The sequence below is a fragment of the Panthera uncia genome (assembly GCF_023721935.1).
Source record: "Panthera uncia isolate 11264 chromosome C1 unlocalized genomic scaffold, Puncia_PCG_1.0 HiC_scaffold_3, whole genome shotgun sequence".
Lineage (NCBI taxonomy): Eukaryota > Metazoa > Chordata > Mammalia > Carnivora > Felidae > Panthera > Panthera uncia.
The window spans coordinates 7377902-7403132 of record NW_026057584.1 but is presented as its reverse complement, the minus strand read 5'-3'; the positions used below and the strand labels follow the sequence as shown (position 1 = coordinate 7403132).

Genomic DNA, 25231 nt, shown 5'->3' with positions numbered 1-25231 from the left:
CTTGATATGTGAATGCCTATCTTGGTAGATGAGATTCTGCTTTAGTTCTGAAGCTTTGAGTATTCTGTAGAGGTGAGGAAATGTTTCTATTTCCTTATGGATGATAGGAGCCATCCCTTATAATTTACTTGAGTAGAGGTAGTTTTGGGGGGAGGTAGGGCCTTCTTTTCAGAAAAATGTAGTTGTCAGAAGTAATTGGCAACCTGATTTCTCACCAGAGCATTCTGCCACTAAAGGAGAATGTAGATTTTCAGCTCAAAATATGCTTAAAAATGTGTAGTTCTATCACAGATTTTTGTTTATGACATTGTGAGAAAGTTAGATTTTTAGGCTGGAAAGTAGATTTTGTGTTGTCTTTATTTATAGTGTGGTCTTTCCAAAGATAAATAAGAGTTTTTGATTTTATGGAACTTATGGTAATTGCAGTAAATGGAAAAAAAAGGAGCTTTGTTGGAATGTTGGAATGCCACTGTAAATGAATCATCACTGTTTTTTTGCTTTTTTAATTTTAAAAACAGCTTTCTTGAGACATAGTTCATATGTCATAACAGTCACTCTTTTCTTTACGTTTATTTATTTTGAGAGTGAGAGAGAGAGTGAGAAGGAGGGAGAGAGATAGTGGGGGAGGGACAGAGAGAGAAGGAGAGAGAATCCCAAGCAGGCTTTGTACTGTCAGCACAGAGACTGTTGCGGGATTTGAACTCCTGAATCGTGTGATTATGACTGAGCCAAAATCAAGAGTCGGACGCTTAACTGACTGAGCCACCCAGCTGTGCCTATGTTCACTCTTTTAAAGTATACAATTCGGTGGGTTTTAATATATTCACAGAGTTGTAAACCACTGTTTAATTCCAGAACATTTCATCATTATTTTTTGTGATAACTCTGGCTATTTCGTTTACACTCTGGCCATATTTTGTATGAAGATATCACTATTAAGAAAGAGAAGCTATGGCGCCTGGGTGGCTCAGTCGGTTGAGTGTCTGACTGGCTCAGGTCATGATCTCATGATTCGTGAGTTCAAGCCCCTCATCGGCTCCCTGCTGTCAGTGCAGAGGCCACTTTGGGTCCTCTGTCCCCCTTCACCTCTCTGCCCCTTCCCTGTTTGTGCTCTGTCTCTCAAAAATAAACAAACATTAAAAAAAAAAAAAACAAAAAAAACTTGTTAGAAGACCTCTGTCACAACCGTGTTAAGTTCTAAAACAGGTGTGATATTATTAATCTTTGGTGATTTTCATCACCATAGTGTCATAAGCAGTTTTTGTTTTATGATTTCTTCTGAATTAGGCTAGTTCTGTCTTTATTCCTGAAATGTAATTTCATCTAGAATCATCAGATATTTTCATTGACCAAAAGGTGTTTATTGCTATAAGGAGTACACAAGAAAGGGTTCTGTCTCCAGTGATGGCTGGAAATTTCCTTTTCAAAACTGGCCAATTTCCTTTTCACATAGATTTGACATTTGGCTATATTTTGGTTTAGTTTTTCTTAAAAATATTCCTACTATAAAGTATTTGAAACAGACAAATTTGAATGTATTACTACAAATAACGATACATTTACAATTCAGATATATAAATCTTAAAATCATTACATATTTGTGTGTGTTTTGTTTTAAAAAATAAGATTTCTCATTTGAGACTGCCTGGGGTATACTGTACCCCTTCTTTCCCAGGGATTACTTTGAATTGGATTATTTTTCTCATTCATGTTTTATTATTTTCATTACATGCTTGTGTATTCTCTTGCCATAAAAGTTTCATTTTATAGGGCTATAAAATTTAAAAAAATTTTTTTATTATTATTTTAAAAATATCTTTGAAAGTAATGTCTGCACTTATTGTGGGGCCACTGCCCTGAGATTGAGAGTCACACGCTGTATGTACTGAGCCAGCCAGGTGCCCCTAGAGTTTGTTTTTAAGTAATCTCTGCATTCAACATGGGACTTGAACTCACAACCCTGAGATCAAGACTTGTGTGCTCTACTGACTGACCCAGCTGGGTGCCCCTATAGGGTTATGAATTTTGTATTGAAGGTAGCATACTGTAGTAGTTTTTATTCTGCAGCTTGCTTTTTTTTTTTCAGTAATGATTTTAGATTTATCTATGTTGATACACATAGCTATAGTTTGTTCATCTCTCTTGCCTAGTATTTCTTAAGTGAGAAAATCCAGAGTTTTTCCAGTCTCTTTTGGTTAGATACTTAGGTTGTTTTCAAACTTTGCTGTTGCAAATTATGCTAAAGTAATCATTCTTAGAACATGTGTTGTAAAATTGGAATTGCTGGATTTGGTTCTGTATTTTTAAAAATTATTATTATTTTTTTGTTTCTTTGTGTTTTTTTAAATATTTAAATATTTCTTTTTTAAAAATTTATATCCAGGTTAGTTAGCATTTAGTGCAACAATGATTTCAGGAGTAGATTCTTTAATGCCCCTTACCCATTTAGCCCATCTCCCCTCCCACAATCCCTCCAGCATCCCTCTGTTTGTTCTCTATATTTAAGAGTCTCTTATGTTTTGTCCCCCTCCCTGTTTTTATATTAGTTTTGTTTCCCTTCCCTTATGTTATCTGTTCTGTGTCTTAAATTCCTCATAGGAGTGAAGTCATATGATATTCATCTTTCTCTGGCTGACTAATTTCACTTAGCATAATACCCTCCAGTTCTATCCATGTAGTTGCCAATGGCAAGATTTCATTCTTTTTGATTGCCGAATAATACTCCATTGTGTGTGTGTGTGTGTGTGTGTGTGTGTGTGTGTGTATATATATATATATATATATATACACATCACATCTTCTTTATCCATTCATCCATCAGTGGACATTTGGGCTCTTTCCTTACTTTGGCTATTGTCGATAGTGCTGCTATAAACATTAGGGTGCATGTCATGTGCCCCTTCAAAACAGCACAGCTGTATCCCATGGGTAAATGCCTAGGTCGTAGGGTAGTTCTATTTTTAATTTTTTGAGGAAGCTCCATCCTGTTTTCCAGAGTGGCTGCAACAATTTGCATTCCCCCCAGCAGTGCAAAAGAGATCCTCTTTCTCCACATCCTCTCCAACATCTGTTGTTGCCTGAGTTGTTAATGTTAGCCATCCCGACAGGTGTGAGGTGGTATCTCATTGTGGTTTTAATTTGTATCTCCCTGATGATGAGTGATGTTGAGCATCTTTTCATGTGTCGGTTGGCCATCTGGATGTCTTCTTTGGTGAAGTGTCTATTCATGTCTTTTGCCCATTTCTTCACTGGATTATTTGTTTTTTGGGTGTTGAGTTTGATAAGTTCTTTATAGATTTTGGATACTAACCCTTTATCTGTTAGGTCGCTTGCAAAATCTTCTCCCATTCTGTTGGTTGCCCTTTAGTTTTGCCGATTGTTTCCTTTGCTGTGCAGAAGCTTTTTATTTTGACGTGGTCCCAATAGTTCATTTTTGCTTTTGTTTTCCTTGCTTCCAGAGACATGTTGAGTGAGAAGTTGATGCAGCCGAGGTCAAAGAGTTTTTTGCCTCCTTCTTTAGGATTTTGATGGCTTCCTGTCTTAATGTTTAGGTCTTTGATCCATTTTGAGTTCATTTTTGTGTATGGTGTAGGAAAGTGGTCCAGGTTCATTCTTCTGCATGTCGCTGTCCAGTTTCCCCAGCACCACTTGCTGAAGAGACTGTCTTTATTCCATTGGATATTCTTTCCTGCTTTGTCAAAGATTAGTTGGCTGTATGTTTGTGGGTCCATTTGTGGGTTCTCTATTCTGTTCCATTGATCTGAGTGTCTGTTTTTGTGCCAGTACCATATTGTCTTGATGAGTTCAGCTTTGTAATACAGCTTGAAGTCTAGGATTGTGATGCCTTCAGCTTTGGTTTTCCTTTTCAAGATTGCTTTGGCTATTCGGGACCTTTTCTGGTTCTGTACAAATTTTAGGATTGTTTGTTCTAGCTCTGTGAAGAATGTTGGTGTTATTTTGATAGGTATTGCATTGACTATGTAGAATGCTTTGGGTAGTATTGACATTTTAACAATATTTGTTCTCCCTATCCAAGAACGTGGAATATTTTTCCATTTTTTTGTGTCTTCTTCAATTTCTTTCATAAGCTTTCTGTAGTTTTCAGTGTACAGATTTTTCACCTCTTTGGTTTTTGGTGCATGGTTCTTTACATTTTTTTAAATGCACAGATGTGGATAATGTAATATATGTGTTGCTACATTTGTTTCTGTAGTGTTTTAAGCCCTTTTGCACTCTTACCTGCAGCAAATGAGAGGACTCATTTTTTTAAATTTTTTTTTTTTTTAATGTTTATTTTTGAGACAGAGAGAGAGCATGAACGGGGGAGGGTCAGAGAGAGAGGGAGACACAGAATCTGAAGCAGGCTGCAGGCTCTGAGCTGTCAGCACAGAGCCTGACGCGGGGCTCAAACTCACAGACTGTGAGGTCATGACCTGAGCCGAAGTCGGACACCCAACCGACTGAGCCACCCAGGCGCCCCGAGAGGACTCATTTTAAAAAAAAAATTTTTTTTTTTTTAACGTTTATTTATTTTTGAGACAGAGAGAGACAGAGCATGAATGGGAGAGGGTCAGAGAGAGGGAGACACAGAATCTGAAACAGGCTTCAGGCTCTGAGCTGTCAGCACAGAGCCCGACGCGGGGCTTGAACTCACGGACCGCGAGATCATGACCTGAGCAGAAGTCGGCGGCTTAACCGACTGAGCCACCCAGGCGCCCCAGAGGACTCATTTTTATGCAAACCCCCAGCTTTTGTTTTTTACATTTTGGCCAAAACATTGGCTGTGATAGTTGTTTTTAATTTGTATCTCACTAGTAACTAGTAGCTGGATCATCTTTTCATATGCTCATGGTCATTATGGTTTTTGATTTGCCTGTGTTATTTGTCCATTGTTTTACTCGGTTTGTCTTTCATGGTGATTTTACAATTTATTTATATACTCTGTATCAATAAAATCTTACGTGTTTTAAAATAAAAGGTACTCATATTCATTGTAGAAAATACAGAAAAGTATAAAGGAGAGAATCTCCCCCATAAACTCATCATGTAGAGATAATTACATGATAATTACTGTTAACGTTTAGTATGTTTTATTGCAGTTTGTTTTCTTTGTATATCTTTAGTTGTCAAAATATACCGATACAGACTGAATCCAACAGCATATTAAAAGGATTATACACCATGACTGAGTGGAATTTATCCTCAGAATGCAAACGTGGTGCAACATAAGGAAAATCAATGTAATGTACCACATTAATCGAACCAAGGAAAAACCACTTGATCATCTCAGTTGGCACAGAAAAAGTGTTTGACAAAATTAATCACTTTTCTTGATAAAACTGTCAGCGAAGGTAGTAGAAGGGACCTTCAACATGATTAAAGGCATTTATGAAAAACCCACAGCTAACCTCATTCCCAGCTGTGGAAGACTGAAAGCTTTTCCCCTAAAATTGGGAACAAGACAAGGTTACCTGCTTTTACTACTGATATCCAACATTGTGCCAGAGCATTTAGGCTAGAAAAAGACATAAGAGACCTCTAAAAAGGAAGAGTAAAGGGGCACCTGGGTGGCTCAGTCAGTTGAACATCCAACTTCAGCTCAGATCATGATCTCGCAGTTTGCGATTTCGAGCCCCACATCAGGCTCACTGTTATCATTGCACAGCCTGCTTTAGATCCTGTCTCCCTCTCTCTGTCCCTGCCCTGCTTGTGCTCTCTCTCAAAAATAAACAAACATTAAAAAAAAAATTAAAAAAATAAGAAGGAAGAGAAGAAGTAAAACTATGTCTGTTTTCAGGTGACATGATCCTACATGTAGAATATCTTGAAGAATCCACATACAAAAAACTATTAGCACTAATAAATGAATTCAGCACAGTTGTAGGGGTCAGGATTGACATAATCTGCAAGGGAATTATGAAAACAGTTTCATTTACAATAGCATCAAAAACAATAAAGTACATAGTTACAGATTTAACCAAGGGGATGTAAGACTTTTACATAAAACTACAAAATACTGTTGAAAGAAATTAAAAAAGATCTAAATAAGTGGGAAGCCATCAGTGTTCATTCAGCCTTGGAAGACTTAATATTGCCAGTCAATCTACTCTCGGTGCAGTCTCCATCAAAATCACAGGGGTTTTGGGGTAGAAATTGACAGGCTGGTCCTACAATTCATACAGAATTGCAAGGGACCCTAAATAGTCAAAATAGTTTTGAGAAAGATCAAAGTTGGAAGATTCATACTCCCCGATTTCAGAACTTTACTACAAAACTACAGGGATCACAACTGTGGTATAAGGATAGACCTACAGGTCAGTGGAATAGAAGTCCAGAAATAACACCAGATTGTTCCATATGCTGAGTTGCTTTTAAGAAGCTTTGTATGAGGATCTTTCTTGTTTCGCTGATGCCATAGCTATAGCATTTTTCTAGTACTTTTGCCATGTTCAGTATTTTTATTTTTTCAGATTTATTTACTTATTTATTGTTTGAATAAAGAATAAGTCATAAGTCACATGGTTTCAAAATAAAAATCTACTGAATAGCATGTAATAGGAAATCACTTTCCCATCACTTCCCTCAGCCACCAGCATCTCTTTCCCAAAAGCAGCAAGTGTTAGCAGTTCGTTTTATATTTTTCCAAGTAAATATTAAATATGTCTTCCCCCCGGGCACCTGGATGGCTCTGTCTGTTATTTATTTATTTATTATTATTTTTTTTTTTTTAATTTTTTTTTTAACGTTTATTTATTTTTAAGACAGAGAGAGATAGAGCATGAGCAGGGGAGGGGCAGAGAGAGAGGGAGACACAGAATCTGAAACAGGCTCCAGGCTCTGAGCTGTCAGCACAGAGCCCGACGCGGGGCTCGAACTCACGGAGTGTGAGATCATGACCCGAGCCGAAGTCAGACGCTTAACCGACCAAGCCACCCAGGTGCCCCGGCTCTGTCTGTTAAATGTCCGACTTTGGCTCAGGTCATGATGTCACAGCTCATGGGTTTGAGCCCCACGTTGGACTCTGTGCTGACATCTTGGAGCCTGCTTCAGATTCTGTGTCTCCCTGTCTCTCTGTCCCTCCTCTGCTCATACTTTGTCTTTCTCTGTCTCAAAAATAAACAATCATTAAAAAATTTTTTTTAAAAATGTCTTCCCCCTTTTATACACGTAATGGTCTACACTATGCATTGTTCTGTACTTCAGACATTGAGTATTTTTACTGAAAAATTCACTGCACAATCGGCAAAAATGTTCTTCCATTGTTTTAGTTTGTGTATCTTTCCCCAGTACAGTGAAGAGTTTTTTGAATGTTCGTGTTCATATATAATGTTTTGTTCTTGTCTTTGCCAATTTTTCTATGGATAGTAGTCTTTTTCTAGTAACTACTTATGTGAGCTCACCCTAATCCTGCCTGTTAAATTTTGTAAATTTTAATTTTTTTAATTTTAATTTTTAATTTTTCAATTTTAAAAATCTTAAAATTGCACTTAATGCCTTAGTATACCAGTTTTATTCTGTGATTATCTTCCAATTTTTAAATGTATTTATACATACTTTTAATATTTTATTTTTATTTTTCTTATAATAATTTCCTAGATTTCTTACAGGCTAAATGTAAATGGGCCAGAAAAGCTTTTTAAGAAGTAGGGAGGGGGGCGCCTGGGTGGCTCAGTGGCTAAAGCGGCCGACTTCGGCTCAGGTCATGATCTCGCGGTCTGTGAGTTCGAGCCCCACGTCGGGGCTCTGTGCTGACAGCTTAGAGCCTGGAGCCTGCTTCAGATTCTGTGTCTCCCTCTCTCTGACCCTCCCCCGTTCATGCTCTGTCTCTCTCTGTCTCAAAAATAAATAAACGTTAAAAAAAATTAAAAAGAAAAAAAGAAGTAGGGAGGAGGACTTGTTTCTGTTTACCAAAACATGATAGACTTTTAATCAACAGAATAAGTAATTGAATCATCTAGAAACACCCTGTAACACTTCTAAGAAATCAGTATTTAGTAAGTGCCCAATAAATCATTTGAAAAATCAAAGATTATTCAACAAAATGCTATTGGGAACTGTTGGTTAACAATTTGAAAAAGAGTAAAGTAAGGTTTGCACTACACCTACACGACAAAAGTATGTCTGGAATGACGAATGGAGTAAATCTTCTTTTGCTTTTGTAATGGAAAAGTTTATCTTAAGGTGCTATGGTCTGGGTATTATAATTACGATAACCACAGAAGATCATCAGAGTCCATTTCCGGACTCAGTTAAAACACATCATTTTGGATTCCTGACACTTAACTTACTTGCATCCTTTGTCTATAAAGTATGCTGGAGTAGGACAGTGCTTAAAGCAGGCAGAAGATTCACTAGCATTTTGATGTTGTCCTTTTGATGGTTAGGCACTCCCTTCAGGGATTGTTTAGATCTTTGAAGACTAGAATTTTGCATATTGTTCTTTTACCCATACCCTCATAGGGGAGGTGATTAGTTCTAATAACCTACAATAGCTTTTTGTTGCATATGTTAAATTTCTTGAAGTTACCTGAAATAGGTATTTTATGTCTTTAAAATGCAAGTTAGTTTTGTGCATTCTCTTTTTGTATTAATGAATGGATGCATGTAGGAAAAAATTTTTTTTAAGTTTACTTATGTATTTTGAGAAAGAGTGAGAAAGGACAGATGTATTTTGAGAGAGAACGAATGAGAAAGGACAGAGAGAAGAGAGAGAGAGAGAGAGAGAGAGAGAAAGAGAATCCCAAGCAGGCTCCATGCTGTCAGTGCAGAGCCTCATGTAGGGCTCGAACTCACGAACCATGAGATGAACTGAGCCAAAATCAAGAGTTGGACACTTAACTGACTGGGCCACCCAGGCGCCCTGGAATGACATTTTCTTAAAACAAAATTGAGGGGCACCTGGGTGGCTCAGTTGTTTAAGCGTCTGACTTGGGCTCGGGTCATGACACTGTGTCATGATGTCTCCCTGTCTCTCTGCCCCTCCCCTGCTTGCTGTTTCTTTCTCTCTCTCTCTCTCTCTCTCTCTCTCTCTCTCTCTCTCTCTCAAAAATCAACATTAAAAATATTTATTAAGAAAAACACACAAAAAACCCAAAATTGATGCTCAGAAATCTGGTCACTATTTTGGTTTGGCATTTCCCTTGAATACATTTATCAGTTTGAGAAGTGGGACTTTTTACATAGCTGCTACCTAATTTACATTGTTGTATTTTATGTGTTTATTTTTTTAATGTTTGTTTATTTTTGGGAGTGGGCGAGTGGGGGAGGGTCAGAGAGAGAGAGAGGGAGACACAGAATCTGAAGCAGGCTCCAGGCTCTGAGCTGTCAGCACAGAGCCCGACGCGGGGCTCGAACTCGCGGACCGCGAGATCATGACCTGAGCCGAAGTCGGCCGCTTTAGCGACTGAGCCACCCAGGCGCCCCATACATTGTTGTATTTTATTTATGTGATGTCAAAGGAAATTATGTATGCATTTTTGAATAGATAATAACATGTATTTATGTAAAAAATTCAAAAAGCACATATAGTGGGAAGCAATTATTCTATGAGTCACCCTAATTCTGCCTACTCCTATTGTTCCTCAGAAGTAGCCACTGTTTCCATTTTGTGTTTCCTCTCAGTGGTGGTTAATATATCTGCACCTACTTAAATATCTGTTCCTGTAAAAAAACACATAAACCTAAATGCAGCATGCTATGCACATAGTTCTGTACTTCATTATTTTCACCTTTGGGTCTGTTGAGATGAGAGCAAATACTTCTTTAGCTTTTAATGTGTCCGACACTGTTTTAAGCACTTGTCATGTAATGGGTTAAGTGCTGGCAGCGGCCCAGTAGGTAGATGTAAATATGGTTCCTGTCTACTTTATCTAGATGAGTAAAAGGAGGTTCTGAGAAGTGGGTTAAAGGAATAGTCAGTCTCAGGCAATCTGGCCTTTCCATGCTCTTTACTACAGCTGTGCTTTTATCTTTATACATTCAGTTGATCACATGAAATTGCAGTTTTTGTGGGTCAGAAGTGGTTGAATATTAGCATTTTCATATGGATCAACCTAATAGAGTTGCCTCAGTTTTTGAAACAACTGCATAGAATTTCACATGAAGATGGCCGTGACTTTTTTAATTCTTTTTAAAAGCTCTGTGCTTAACGTGGGGCTTGAACACATGATCCCAAGATCAGGAGCCTCATGCTCTTACTGACTGAGCCAGCCAGGCACCTCTCATGATTTTTAAATTGCTCCCATTGGTTGATACTTAGGAGGTCCCCAATTCAATTTTACAACAGTACTGCAGTTAAAGATCTTTTTGCTTATGGGAGTTTTCGCATGTGTTACAAGAGGAATTCTGTCAGAGCGTATAGACATCAAAAAAAAAATTTTTTTAATGTTTATTTATTTGAGAGGGAGAGAGAGAGAGAGCCATAGAGTGTGAGCAGGGAGGGGCAGAGAGAGAGAGGGAGACACAGAATCCATAGCAGGATCCAGGCTCTGAGCTGTCAGCACAGAGCCTGAAACAGGGCTCGAACCCACAAACTAAAATCATGAAGTCGGATGCTTAACTGACTGAGCCACGCAGGCACCCCAAAGGGTATAGACATTTAAATATAGAACTTCCAGAAATTGCTTTCCAGAGAGGATAGAAGTTTGCATTTTCAGCTGCAGTGTGTGAGGGTGTAGGAAAGTATATGCAAGTTTCTCTGCACTCTATTGATGGGTACATTTGAGTTGTATACATGTTTGGTAATGTGTTCACCTGCATGGGATCCTGGCATTAATTAGTGAAGTTAGCTCTGAGCTCTGTTTTAAAAAAAAAAAAAAAAAAAAAATTTAATGTTTATTTTTGAGAGAGACAGAGACAGAGCATGAGCATGGGACAGGCAGAGAGAGAGAGAGAGAGAGGGAGACAGAATCTGAAGCAGGCTCCAGCTCTGAGCTGTCAGCACAGAGCCCAACATGGCGCTTGAACTCATGAACTGTGAGATCATGACCTTAGCCGAAGTTAGAGGCTTAACTGACTGAGCCACCCAGGTGCCCCAGAGCTCTGTTATTCCAGTATTAGATTATATTAATCTAGATTTTGGGACGTCATAGCTTTGCTTAATTGTGTTCCCAGAGGCACTTCTTCCCCCGGTTGCTCTGTGCTATAAGGTAAGTTGACACATTTGTTTCAGCCGGTTTTTTAAAAATTATTATTAGGTACGTTTTTTAACATACAGCTTGAAATAAGTGTTGGGCATCATCCTGTAAATTTTAGTTACTGATTAGACCTTAAATCTTGAGTTTTGAAGTTACTTGATTATACACTTATATACCTATGAAACTCAAAGGAAAAAAAACTTACATTATAAATTTCTAAAATTTATCAGAACAAATTGTAATAAATAAAATTCTGAGAAAGATAACTAATGAAGAAGGTAATGAGAAAATGACCCATAAATTAAAAAACGAAAAAATTCAGTAATGGGGGCGCCTGGATGGCTCAGTCGGTTAAGCGTCTGACTTCGGCTCAGGTCGTGATCTCAACAGTTTGTGAGTTCGAGCCCTGCGTTGGGCTCTGTGCTGACAGCTCAGGGCCTGGAGCCTGCTTTGGCTTCTGTGTCCCCCCCTCTGTCTGCCCCTGCCTGCTCACGTTCTGTCTCTGTCTCTCTCAAAAATAAATTAAAGAATTAAAAAACTCAGTAATGAAAGAAGTTTTTTAACCAGTTGCATGTTGATTTCCTTAGAAGAGGTATAGAATCACATTTCAGTTGATTTTGAATTGAAACTGCAGATGGGGACTTCACAGTGGAAACACAATTTGGATTTTAATTATTAGTTGAATCACAAGATTCTCTTCAACCAAACTCTTAAGACTTGTTCCTTGTCCTTCCACCAGCAGGGTCCTTAGCTGCAGCCATGCACAAGTTACATTTTCTTCATTGTGCCATACTTCTGCGTGTTTGCATAAATGTCTGTTAGGTTCTAAGTATACAGAAAGTATTCCTGTAAGAATATATATTCCAACATTTTCTGAGTTTAAAACTCCCTTGCAAAATTCTCCTTCAAATGCCCAGGAATTTTATATTTTATAGATCATTTTCAAGATTTTAAAAATTGCTTCTTGTTTTACTGTTTCCTAAGGCCTACGTATTGCATTTATCCAGAAGTGTCACCTAAACATATTTTTTGGCTCCTAGGCTTCCAGTGTTCCTTTATCTTCCCCTTTCCTGTTTGAAGGATTCCCACTCACTACTATCCCACTGTTTTTGACCCTATCCAAATTGGGTGTGGTTGCAAATGCAGGCTAATGACTAATTGGGATTTTGGTTTTTTCAAGCATGCTCTTCCCCTCCCCATTAAGATGGTTGATCTTGTTTATGTAGATTCTTATTTGGCCCTTCCCTTTTATTTATGATTCTTGTCATTCTATTAAATAATACTTGGTGCTACTAATTCACATTGGTGAACAGAATGAGGCAAAAATGATCATTTTTCTCTTTATCATGCTACTCTTGATTCAGACTTTTTGGTGACCATCTCTTGTTTCTACCTTTCACTAGTTAATCCTTTCAGGGGCATCTGGGTGGTTCAGTTGGTTAAGAATCCATTTCTTGATTTTGGCTCAGGTTGTGATCTCGTGGTTCATGAGATTGAGCCCCGAGCCAGGCTCTGTGCTGATAGTGGGGAGCCTTCTTGGGATTTTCTCTCTCCTTCTCTCTGCCTCTTCCCTGCTTGTGCTCTGTCTCTCTCTCTCTCAAAATAAATAAATAAACATTTCCATTTTTTCTATAGTTTTCAGCGTACAGATCTTTTACCTCCTTGGCTAGGTTTATTCCTATATTTTATGGTTTTTGGTGCTATTGTAAATGGGGTTGATTTCCTTGATTTCTCTTTCTGCTGCTTCAATATTAGTGTATAGACATGCAACTGATTTCTGTACGTTGATTTTATATCCTTTGACTTGACTGAATTCACATATTAGCTCTAGCGGCTTTCTGGTGGAGTCTTTCAGGTTTTCTATGTAGAGTATAATCCAGTGAAGAAATGGGTGGAAGACATGAATAGACACTTTTCCAAAGAAGACATCCAGATGGCTAACAGACACATGAAAAGATGCTCAGCATCACTCAGCATCAGAGAAATACAAATCAAAAGCACAATGAGATGCCATGTCACACTGGTGAGAATGGCTAAAATTAACAAGTTGGGTAACAATAGATGTTGGTGAGGATGTGGAGAAAGGGGAACCCTTTTGCATTTTTAGTGGGAATGCAAACTGGTGCAGCCACTCTGGAAAACAGTATGGAGGTTCCTCAAAAAATTAAAAATAGAACTACCCTACGACCCAGCAATTGCAACACTAGGTATTAATTCAGAGGATACAGGAAGTGCTTTGAAGGGGCACATGCACCCCAATGTTTATAGCAGTGTTGTCAACAATAGCCAAAGTATGGAAAGGGCCCAAATGTCCATCGATGGATGAATGGATAAAGAAGATGTGGCGCGCGCGCGCACACACACACACACACACACACACACACACTATGGAGTATTACTCAGCAACAAAAAAAGAACGAAATCTTGCCATTTGCAACAGTGTGGATGGAACTGGAGGGTATTATGCCATATGAAATAAGTCAGAGAACGGTAAATACCATATAATTTCACTCATGTGGAATTTAAGAAACAACAGATGAACATAGGGAAAGGGAAGAAAAATAAGATAAAAACAGGGAGGCAAACCATAAGAGACTCTTAAAATACAGAGAATAAACTGAGGGTTGCTGGAAGGGAGGTGGATGGGGAAGGGATGGGCTAGATGGGTGATGGGCATTAAGGAGGGCACTTGTTGGGGATGAACACTGGGTGTCATATGTAGGTGCCAAATCAGTGGGTTCTGCTCCTGAAATCAATACTACATTGTATGTTAACTAAGTTAAATTTAAATAAATAAAAAAAAAACCATGAAAAAAAGTTTTTAATAAAATAATAAAGTATCTTTTCAAACAGGATTTCTTCTACCAAGTTCATTATGGTGCATATTTATCCCGTCTGCTTCTGGATATATACAGTGATTAGAGTTTATTTAATATTTCCTCACAGAACCTAATAAGATATAAGGCATTGGTTGTCAGTGTTTGTTGATCTGAAATGTTAATTTGAGATTTTCAGGTAAAATTAGGTTTTGGATCATCTTAGCATGCGGTGTAGTTATGGTTTCCCATTGTTTGTAGTAATTAGATGCCATTTTATAGTTGGAACGGGAGATGGGGAGAAGCAACATGCAGTTTTATCTGTTTTATCCTTTTTTTCTTTCTTTTTTTTTCGTTTTTGTTTTTGTTTTCGACAGAGAAACTTTTCCATGTCTGTTAATAGTGCTGCTGTCCTGCGATTGACAGGACGAGGAGGAGGAGGAACAGTGGTGGGGGCTCCTAGAGGTCGAAGTTCTTCAAGAGGGCGAGGTGAGCTTCCATGTGGCAAATGTAATAATGGAGGAAGAGGAGAGAGAAGTCACTTTAAACATATAATACTTGATTTTTAAAAAACTGCTTTTGACATTCACTCTGTGTTAAGTGTCTGAATATTTGTTTTCTGAATCATTTCTCGGTGTATCAGCTCCACACCTCCTGATTTGGAGCAGAAGAGGGTAATTCTTGAGCGTGAGGGTTCCTCGTTAACTTTGGAAAATCCCCATCCATATTCCTCATCCCCAGGGAGCCTTGCCCTTTGCCATAGCTCTGGGAAGTGCCTCGGCTGCTGAGGCAGCAGCTAAGTCCGCAGGCCTTGGTGACACACCCTTTCTGTATAAGGCCGTGTGCGAGGAGTGTCCCCAGCCAGAGAGAGGCTTTAGTAAAAGCCCTCTGTCTCATCAGCGCCAGGGCTCTTTTAGAGGGTAGAGCAAAAAATAATTATGTATCAGTCAACTTACTTAACCTATGGTTTTATAGATTTGTGTCTCAGAAGAATTATTTTGTTGATATTACTTGTTTTTTCGCTGTCTGTTCCTTGTTTTGTATTCATTGATTTTCTGCAACATGAGGCCATTCTGGATGTTTTCAATATAAATATTCAGCATTTACCTCTTGAGTTGGTTAACTCATCGCAGTAGTCTAGACATCTCTTGTAATTTTTGAAGAAGTGCTTCAGAAGTGGAAGAGTTGGGTATCTGCAGAGCCAGAGGCCACTGTCTCCACATACCACACCACCCAGGTTGGTGTGATCAAGGGTGTGGAATATCTGGATTCTCTTTTTCTTAAAGTTGTGCCTTATGAATAGAATAATTTATGCTCAGCCTTTATAGAGGCCATATTAAGTTCTGCACTCCTGTGAAGAGGACACTTTCAGTTGTCCATTCCGAATGTGGGAATGCAGGGCGCCTGGGTGGCACAGTCGGTTAAGTGTCTGGCTTCTGATTTCGGCTCAGGTCATGATCTCACGGTTCGTGAGTTTGAGCCCCACGTCAGGCTCTGCGTAGAGCCTGCTTGGGATTCTGTCTCTCCTTCTTTCTGCCCTTTCCTTGCTTGTGCACTCTCTCTGTCTTTCTCTCTCAAAATAAATAAGTAAACTTAAAAAAAAAAATGTAGCATGTGGGAGCGCCGGGGTGGCGAATAATGATGGGGCAGCTAAAGCTCTCCGCTTGTAGGCCACGTACTGTTAGCAAGGTATACGTGGTTTTTCCTTCTGAATTTGTCAGTTTCCAGAACGGAGTTTTTAACCTGGGGATTTGTTAGAAGTACTTCTGCAGTCGGATCCTGGGTGGTGAGATTTAGGCATGTGTGTGCTTCAAAAGCTCCCCATGCCATTCAGATTCTCACGTGCAGTGAGGTTCCGTTGGTCCAGAATTCACCTGAGGTCTTTGTGTCTTGGTGGTGTGGTGCAGTGGTGATGTGGAGATGGCTCTGGGCTACTGCTTGGGTGTTGCCTGTGATTTTCTTTGGTAGGCTGGCAACGGGGAGGTTGCACTCAGGTGGCTTTGCCTCCAGTGCTTTTTAGGGTAAGTTGTACAGAGATGATTATTCAAGAAGGGTGGCCCACAAGCCAGCGCTTCTGTGAGCCTCAAGTGATCACCAACTTTGTGTGCTGTAAATACACACCAGTCTCTCTAAACAGTCTTAAAAAAACTCCATATTGAGAAACAAACTAAAGGATTGGTAAATTTCTCCCTGCTTTCTGATTCTTTCAAGTGGGGGGTTATCGCATAGTGTCCTACATTCAGAATTTAAACTGGGCATGTGCAAAAAGATGGATTCTGTGAGAAAAGCAGTGACTTAATTAACATTGATGTGAACAAATGGTATGAAACTGGTCAAATGAATGAATTCACTTTGTAAAAAACATTTTTAGCATCATTGTCCAAAATGTGATTTCTTTTCCGATGATTTCATGAGATCATTAATCTGGTTTTGTTTTCTTTAGTTAGTACTTAATTTTAACTTGTGGATTAAGTGATGATTATTATGGCTCCCCCCCGCCATGGGCAAAGCTAACGTTAGATGGTTATTTTGGCTCTTTTTAACTTGAGATTTTTTTTTTTTATTAAAATATTTTATTTATTTTTGAGAGAGACACACACACTCACACATACACACACAGAGTGTGAGCAGGAGAGGGGCAGTGAGAGAGGGAGACACAGAATCCAATGGAGGCTCCAGGCTCTGAGCTGTCAGCACAGAGCCCGACGCGGGGCTTGAACTCATGAATCACGAGATCATGACCTTAGCCTAAGTTGGATGTTTAACCGACTGAGCCACCCAGGTGCCCCAAACTTGAGGAGATTTTGATGTGAAAACCAACTGACTTCTAGACTTCTAAATATCGGGAACTAGTAAAATTTAAACAAATGGGTGGGGAAACAGTGTAAAATGTCATCTTTCTATTTTACCTGGTTAAGGTGTTTAAGAGTACAGCAGATCCACACAGCTGTCAGCCACTTGTCTTTATCATCATTTAAAGGAAGTATATTTTAATCCCCCAAAAGAATCGGGTGAAATCTCAGACAATAGGACAGTCCTTTGAATATTTAGCTGTGTGAGAGATTCATCATGTTATGTGTACTTGCTGCTGCTTATATGAGAACTGTATTTAGAGATGATTATGGTCCTTACAATTGGAAATCTCTAGAATCTGATTCTTTTTATGTGTCTCCTTATAATAAGCTTTAGTTGATAAGGAGGACCAGTACCAGTGCTAGTTAACTTGGCAGAAAATATTTTTGTCTGTGGTTTGCTTGTTTTTCTGGCAACCTGAAGGCTTTTTTCATATTCAGGTTTCTAAAATAAAATACTTTTTCAAGGTGCTTGGTACTTATTGGTTTACTGAGAAAATTGTCCTCTTCAGAAGAGGGGACTTTCTTACACCCCAAGAATCATCATTGCAGGAGATCCACGCCAGTGTTACATAACACTTGGCATTATACTGTTTTAGGATTTTACATAAAATGTATACATTTGCAGTATCTTATCAAAAGCAGGGATTCCTAGCCTGTGGGTTGATATTCACTGGTAGCCGTGTTATTATAAGGATATTATCGAATGAGTAATTATGTTATTATAAACGACTGGGAATCTGTATGTGCATCAGGCATTGTCTAAACACTAAATTATATTATTATACACATTTGATACTGTATTTCAAATAACGTGCACCTTTTTGATTAATAGAATGCAGATACTATTTTTTAAAAAATGTATACATTTCCTAAGGAGAGAGGTACTGAAATGGGAAACTGGGGAGTCGACTTTATGTTGATATAAAGTTAGGTTGACAAAACTGGAAAGTAACTTTTAGATTATTATATTTTAAGCCTAGTCTCATTTCCATTTTACAAATGAAGAAATGTGGGTTACCTGGACTAGTTATGAGGGGTACCCTTCTGTGCATTTCATAATAAGGTTACATAAAAGTACAAGTATATTCTGAGTCAGGTTTTCATACATTATAAGCAGAAAGTAGAAATCCTATGTGGATATTTGAAATAATTATTTAACTCACTTGTATTTAGCTTTGGAATGCATTCTTTCGTTCGTAATTCATCATCATTTTGTTTTGGGTGTTTTTACACTGTTAAAAATGGTGAGCTACGGATGATGGGTAATATTTTATCTAAATATTAGATAAACTCTAAACTCCCCACCCTTTTCCAGTTTTCTCATCTGTCTGTTGGATACAAATGGTGCGCATTAGTTGAGAAAACCTCACATTGTGCAGAAAGTATAAAGCTAAAACGTTCATATTGCTTTCTGCCCCCAGAGCACCAGTTGGATGGATATTCCTCCTGATCCCAACAGCCATATAATTTATATAAGTGGAGTTATTTTTATAAGTATTATTCTGTCATTCAACAGAATAATGTAGATTTCTTTTAATGTCAGCGTTTTATCTTCTGTGGCTTCATAATGTTCTACTAAAATTTAATATTATCAAAATTTAGGTTATTTCTGGTGTTACACATTGCAGTGAACATCTGCATATATGTGTATTTGCATGTTTGTGTATTTCTGTTAGGATAAATTGTGGTTAGAATCGTTGAGTCAGATTTTGATAGATCTGACCAAATTGACTTCAGTAAAGACCAGTTTACATCTGAACATTTAGAACCTCTCAGTCTCTGCATACAGCACATTCTCACTAGCTCGGGTTCAAATTTAGTCCTGATGTTTTTCTTCCTTGAAGACTTGAGCAAAGGGGAAAGAGTGCTTTTGTTGGTGTAGAACATTCTTTACCGAGTTAGTTCCCAAAATTGATAGAGTTGACCATATTAAATTATCCTTTCTTTTTTTTTTTTTTTAAAGTTTTTTTTAATGTTGATTTGTTTTTGAGAGACAGAGAGAGAGCATGAGTGAAGGAGGGGGAGAGAGAGAGAGAGAGAGAGAGAGAGAGAGAGAGAGAGAGAATCCAAAGCAGGCTCCCAGGCTCTGAGCTGTCAGCACAGAGGCCGAAGTGGGGCTCCAACTCATGAACTGTGAGATCATGACCTGAGTTGAAGTTGGACGCCCAACCAACTGAGCCACCCAGGTGCCCCTTAAATATCCTTTCTGTGGAGTTAGATAAATTATATTAATGTTTGTGCTTCACTTTTGTATATTTTATCTGCTCTCTTCTGAAGCTCTCTAAATCTTTCATTTTTGTTGAAAATAATCCAATAAAAGGTCCAATTTGTAGTAATAGTTTACCGATCTTCTTAGAATTTTACTGTTAAACTTTTTATTAAAGAACTTAATGTTGACACTGTTTCTTATTCAGGACTGGGACTCTTAACAGCTGTTTTCTAACTTGTTTCTTTCAACCTCCTGTGGTCTAGCCTCTTCAGTGCCATTATTGGTCTCTCAGGTAAAGATCCGTCAGGCCTTGCCAAATGTTTAAACGTAGACATTCTCTTTGTGTGGAGACAGAACTTCAAAGATTAATCGTTGGTGTTGAATATGTGTCAGATATTGACATCTGAGTATCATTTTTTCTGTTTTCTTATTTTCAGGCAGAGGCAGAGGTGAATGTGGTTTCTACCAAAGAAGCTTTGATGAAGTGGAGGGTGTCTTTGGTCGAGGAGGTGGCAGGGAAATGCATAGGTCACAGAGCTGGGAGGAAAGGTAACTAAAAGATCCAGATCTTGGCATAAAGACTTATTGGTGTAAAAAACATTTTTTTTCTGTTTTCTCCAGAGGAGACATTTCTTTGTATAGTTATAAGATTTCACTTAAAAAATGCTTTTAATTATTGAGTATCAAGATGTATGTTAGAAAGTTTTAAATGATCCTTATTTAATGAAAGAAGCATTGGCGATAAATAGGTTAATATGTTAGTGCCAGCATGGATATTTCATAGTCAGATTTGTTACTTTATTAGTGTTCAGTGGGAGGCATTGACAATTGACATTTTATTTTTTGTTGGCTATCAGTCAAAGCATCTTCTCTGTTCTTTGTGACTCTGTGAAGTCTGTTGATGAATGAGGGCAGTTCCACAAACTTGTATGTACAAAGATGTTCACTGTGATGATATTTATAATATAATTAGAAACAAGCCAAATAGCTTAATATCAGCATGGTTTCTTATGTAATGGTATATCCACACAATAGAATATTCTATAACCATTAAAAGTTAGGATGATTTTGAAAATATCTAATGATGTGGGAAAACACATGCCAAAAATAGTATATAAAACTATATATAGTGTGTATCTAAAGTAAAGCATCTATCTAATTAAAATTTATCTAATTTTAAAAAACATTTCTGGGTCAATAGAAGCTGGCTTTTGGTAAGTGAGATAGTGGATATTTTTGTTTTCATCTTTGTGTTTTCTTATATTTTCCAAATGTTGGGCGCTAACCGTTTGTTTTTACAATTTGAAAAGGAAAGCAATGCTATTAAGGACAGATACAGCAGTGGTTGTCAGGTATAGGAAATCTATATATTACTCCTAAGTCCTGTTTGAAACTTCTTTTATCTTTTGTAGAGGTGACAGACGTTTTGAAAAACCAGGACGAAAAGATGTAGGTAAGGCTTTCTTACTGTTTTGAAGTATTTTTATCTGAACTTCCATGATATTAGTTCCTAAAAGGCTCACATGTAAGGATCCATTTATTTAAAATTGACTCAGTTACCTGTGCCTCTCCAGTAGATGGAGTTGTAGCATTGCTTGGATTTATAATTCCGTGGTTATTTGATGGCTCTGTTGCACAAAACCAGGGGTGATGAACACAACCATTACGATTTACTTGATTTAACTTTTTAGGTCTATGTATTCTTTGCAAGGCATATATTCTTTATTAAGTCTATCTTGTGAAGTGAAATTTTAAGTTAGGAACCAGTCTGTTAACTCCTTTTCCAATGTAGATACTTCTCACAGGATGAAAAGAAACAGGGAAAAAGCTAGAATGCTTGTTTTTGTGTCAGAGAGCAAATTTTACAACTATGAATGTTCTTTCTTTAGCCTTTTATTATTGATCTGGTCTTTTTGATACCTAATCTTTGTTTTTTTTCTTGTTTTGAGATGAGAGGAGTCAAAATAAATTATAGTTAAGGTAGCTACTGAATTAAAAGGAACATAGTAAGAGAACAAGGTTTCAGTGTTTGTGATGAATTAATTATAGTTTATATTAAAGAACCTATAATGTTAAGATGGGCTTTTCTGACTGATTAAAGGTACTGCCTTCTAAAGTGCCAGTAGGTATTAAGGTCTGAGAGAAAAAAGGAATGCCAATTCATAGTAACATTGGATTCATGTATTTATGTATTTATGTATTTGTTTATTTAGAGAGAATGCGCACATAAGCATGTGTGAGTGGGGAACTGACAGGGGGCAGAGAGAGGGAGAAAGAGAATCCCAAGCAGGCTCTGCTCTGTCAGCATGGAGCCTGATGCGGGCTCAAACCTTTAAACTGTGAGATCGTGACCTGAGCTGAAGTCGGACACTTAACCGACTGAGCTACCAGGCACCCCCCCAGCATTGGAGTTACGAAAATTACCTTGTGATTTCCCAATTCCTGGAAGTACCAGAAAAGTTCTCCAGGGCATGATTGTATCTGACAATAGTAAGCATTTGTCAAAAATATATGTTAAATATGTAAATATCATTCACAGACTGATTTGCAGATTTAAAAAAAAAATTTTTTTTTTTTAACATTTATTCATTTTTGAGAGACAGAGAGAGACAGAGCATAAGCAGGGGAAGGGCAGAGAGAGAGGGAGACACAGAATCCAAAGTAGGCTCCAGGCTCTGAGCTGTCAGCACAGAGCCCGATGTGGGGCTCGAACCCACAAACTGCAAGATCATGACCTGAGCCGACGTTGGACGCTTAACCGACTGAGCCACCCAGGGGCCCCAAGATTTGCAGATTTTTTAAAACACCACATAGTCAACTTGGCATCATTGTTTTCACACCAGTTCATTTTAACATATCAGTTATTTAAATTTCTCATTTATTAATATGGCATTGGAAATAATTATATTTATATTAATGAAAAGCCATTAAATGAGTGTAGCACCAAGAAATCTGGAACAGACTGGGTAGATAACTTACTGCTAGATGAATGGCTTTACTTGTATTGTAGACTGTTGGATAAATATAATTTGGAGGATGTTTTGGGACCTCTGCTCTCATCCTTGGCTAACTTAATACTTTTGCCAGCGACTAGAGAGAGATAATGAGGGGTAGTTTAAAGAGTACAGGGTTTTGAATCAGAAGATCACTGGTAATCTAAGCTCTCATATTCAGTAGTCTCATAATAAATACAGGTGAGAATGCCTTACAGAATTTTTAGGATTAAATAAGAGTATATGGACTCCTTTATTTGTTCAACAGTTACTGAATTCTGACTTGTATGATAGGTCTTGTGCTATGTGCTGTATAAACATTCCTTTTCTTTGGATGACAGTGTTGATGTGTGATCAGATTTTCAGATTACTCAGTAGTTAGAGGGGTAGCTATAGAGTGGAACACCTGTGACTTAAGATCAGAATTAAGATGGAACAAGAGACAAGATCTAATCAGATGGAAGTTTAACAGCAGAAAATGTTAACTCTCACGTAAACTCTAGAATTTAAGATATGGAATAATGGTGTAATAGCAACTTGCTGGGGAAAAGCACAGCTTTCTTAGCTGACTGTGGCCTCCGTGTTAACCAGCATAACATTTACTAGAACTGTAGGATCCTCATGAGGCGGGCAATAGGGACGCCCGCTGTCGTATGTTGACACAGGACAGCTTAAATATTGTGTGCAGTACTGGCCACACCTGGAAGGGATCCATATATTGGAGTAGAATGGGGCATTTGCAGCCCTGTGATGGTGAATGCCTGACGGAAATGGGGCTGTTTACCCAGCAGACAAAACTGTGGACAGGACAGAGTGGGGAGGAGTGTTTTTAGGATTACTGTCTGCAAATATTTGCTCAACAATTGAGAAAGAGGAATTAAGTTTGATCTGTGTTAGTCTAAAGGGTAGGTTTAAGGTGGTAGATACTCAACATAGTCTCAGTGAAAAAGATCTAATAGAGGTGTCTGAAAATGACTTGGGTTGCTTTGGAAAAGCCCTGTGTTCTCTGTTATGACAGTAGCTCGATTTTAACTATTCACCACAGTCATACTTTCGTGGTTTGGTTAGAGTGTAAAGTTCCTTTTCATCATTATTTGCCCAACTTATATTTTAACTAGTATATTAATTCAACCTGAGAAATCTCTCCGACCACCCTCTTTAAAAATACAGGTTTTGGGGGCATCTGGGTGGCTCTGTCAGTTAAGCGACTGACTCTTGATTTCAGCTCAGGTTATCATCTCACAGTTTTGTGAGTTTGAGTCCTGTGTCAGGCTCTGGGCTCACAGCGTGGAGCCCACTTGGGATTCTCTGTCTCCCTCTTTCTCTGCCCCCTCCTTCACTTGTGCTCTCTCAAAAAAAACTTAAAAAAAAAAAAACAACTTAAAAAATACAGGTTTTTTTCTTTGTATATGTGTATACAAAGGTATATATTTGAAAAGATGAGTTCTGTAAAACTAAATTGATGTGAAGTGATTAAGAGTATAAAGAAAGTTTTCCCTACTAAAATATCAGGGCATGTTCCATATATATATTCAAATAAATCATAGTGGCTTTTATTGAATGTTTTTTGATAAGATGCTCACTTAGGTATATTAACTGTGCTAATAATTTTGAGCCTTTCTTTTTATAAGTAATCCACTTTTGTTGTAAATATTGTAGATTAAAAAGTTTTTTTTCTTGGAGGTGCCTGGGTTGCTCAGTTGGTTGAGTGTCTATCTGACTCTTGATTTCAGCTCAGGTAATGATCTCACGGTTTGTGGGATCAAGCTCAGTGTTGGCTGCTGTTGGTTGATCAAGCTCAGTGCTCTCGGCACAGAGCCTGCTTGGGATTCTCTCTTTCCTTCCTCTCTGCCCTGCTCCCTGCTCGTGGTGTGCACTTGTTCTCTCTCTCTCTCAAAAAAATTTGCTTTTGTATCTTCCACTCTTCAAGAATGGCAGTACTAAACTAGTTTGTTGGGGCAGAGTGATATATTGGTCACTTGTGAGATGTTCTCTGACATCAAATTAAGATAATTTGAGTACTAAAGGTTTCAGAATGACTTGTTTTTAAAATTAAAGATGGTTTATATCCTGTATTTGCTTCTTATATTGGAGAGAAATGGGTATATTTATAGACATTGGGACAAGAATTGTACATAACGACTATGAACACATCTATGGGGCAATGTGGAGGTAGAAAAAGGCCTGTGATACTGGAATTATAATTTCTATTCAGTAGGAATTATTGTTGGAGAGGGGGAGATCAGTTCTGGTGATGATCTTGTAGTATGATTCTCTGAGGATGCAATTGAAAGTTCATTAAATAAAAAATGATCCATTTGATACTAACAGGTTCAGCCTAATGTAATACCAGTTAGTGCATTTTGGCGTAAAATACTTTGAAGTAGACATAGCAGCTTTTGGTTATTAGGTGCTGCCTGCAGTAGGTGTTACGGGCTTGTACATATATCAAAACTAGATGTTATGTTTTTAGTAACTGCTTGTGTAGTTTGTTGGGATTGTCATGCTTATCTGTATCAGTTTCCTAAATCATTTTTAAAGTTAATTCCAACGTGGTCTTCTTAGTCATGAATCTAAGGTATCATCCTTGGGCTCCCAGGTGCCCCAGATTAGTGAGCTGTGTAGCCAGGAATTAGAGATGCTGTTCCCATCTCCCAGTAATCACCCCCTCTTTCCATTTGTACTCCCTTCTCCTGCCAAGGAGAATGGTATCTTGGCGGAAAACTTAATCCTTAATGTAGAAGCTGTGATTCACTGAAAGTAAGTGAAAGAATCATGAACAGTGCTTTCAGAAGCTTTAAGCCACCTAGACAGAAGTTTCTGATTTTCTGATTGCATTTCTTAGTTGTCTACTTGTGAAACATTTATCAAATAGCATTAGTATACCTACAGTTATTTTGGGGTGTGTGTAGGGGAAGTCACATCTAGTTTTCAGAGGCAGAGCTTATATGTACATTGTGTACTTTGAGAGTGCTCTGACTTGAATGGAGAACATGCTGTGTCTGCAGGGAGACTCATCCCAGATCTTTGGGCAGCTTCACCTAACTGTTGGGAGTTGTAATCTGTGTAAGTGATATAGAGCTCTTAGGAAAAAACATACCATGTAAATCTTTGATACTACTTTATTTTCACAGGTTAGGTGAATCTTGTTACTTTATTATAGAAATAAGAATTCCTGTTGTCTATATGGGTTATGACAGTCCTGGGTTGGAAAAAAAAGTCT

General features: G+C 38.1%; 1 protein-coding gene across 6 annotated transcripts in view; it reads left to right on the top strand.

Moving 5' to 3' along the window:
- The window catches only part of GIGYF2 (GRB10 interacting GYF protein 2), a 150000-nt gene that overhangs the window by 44781 nt on the left and 79988 nt on the right, over positions 1-25231 (top strand). For all 6 annotated transcript variants that reach the window (XR_007454242.1, XM_049614665.1, XM_049614666.1 and 3 more), the window contains exons 6-8: positions 14329-14440; positions 19453-19564; positions 20428-20468. Coding sequence is in view for 5 of the 6 variants with exons in the window: in XM_049614665.1 (XP_049470622.1) it covers positions 14329-14440; positions 19453-19564; positions 20428-20468 (265 nt within the window). In the remaining variant the exon portion in view is untranslated. The remainder of the gene's footprint in view (positions 1-14328; positions 14441-19452; positions 19565-20427; positions 20469-25231) is intronic.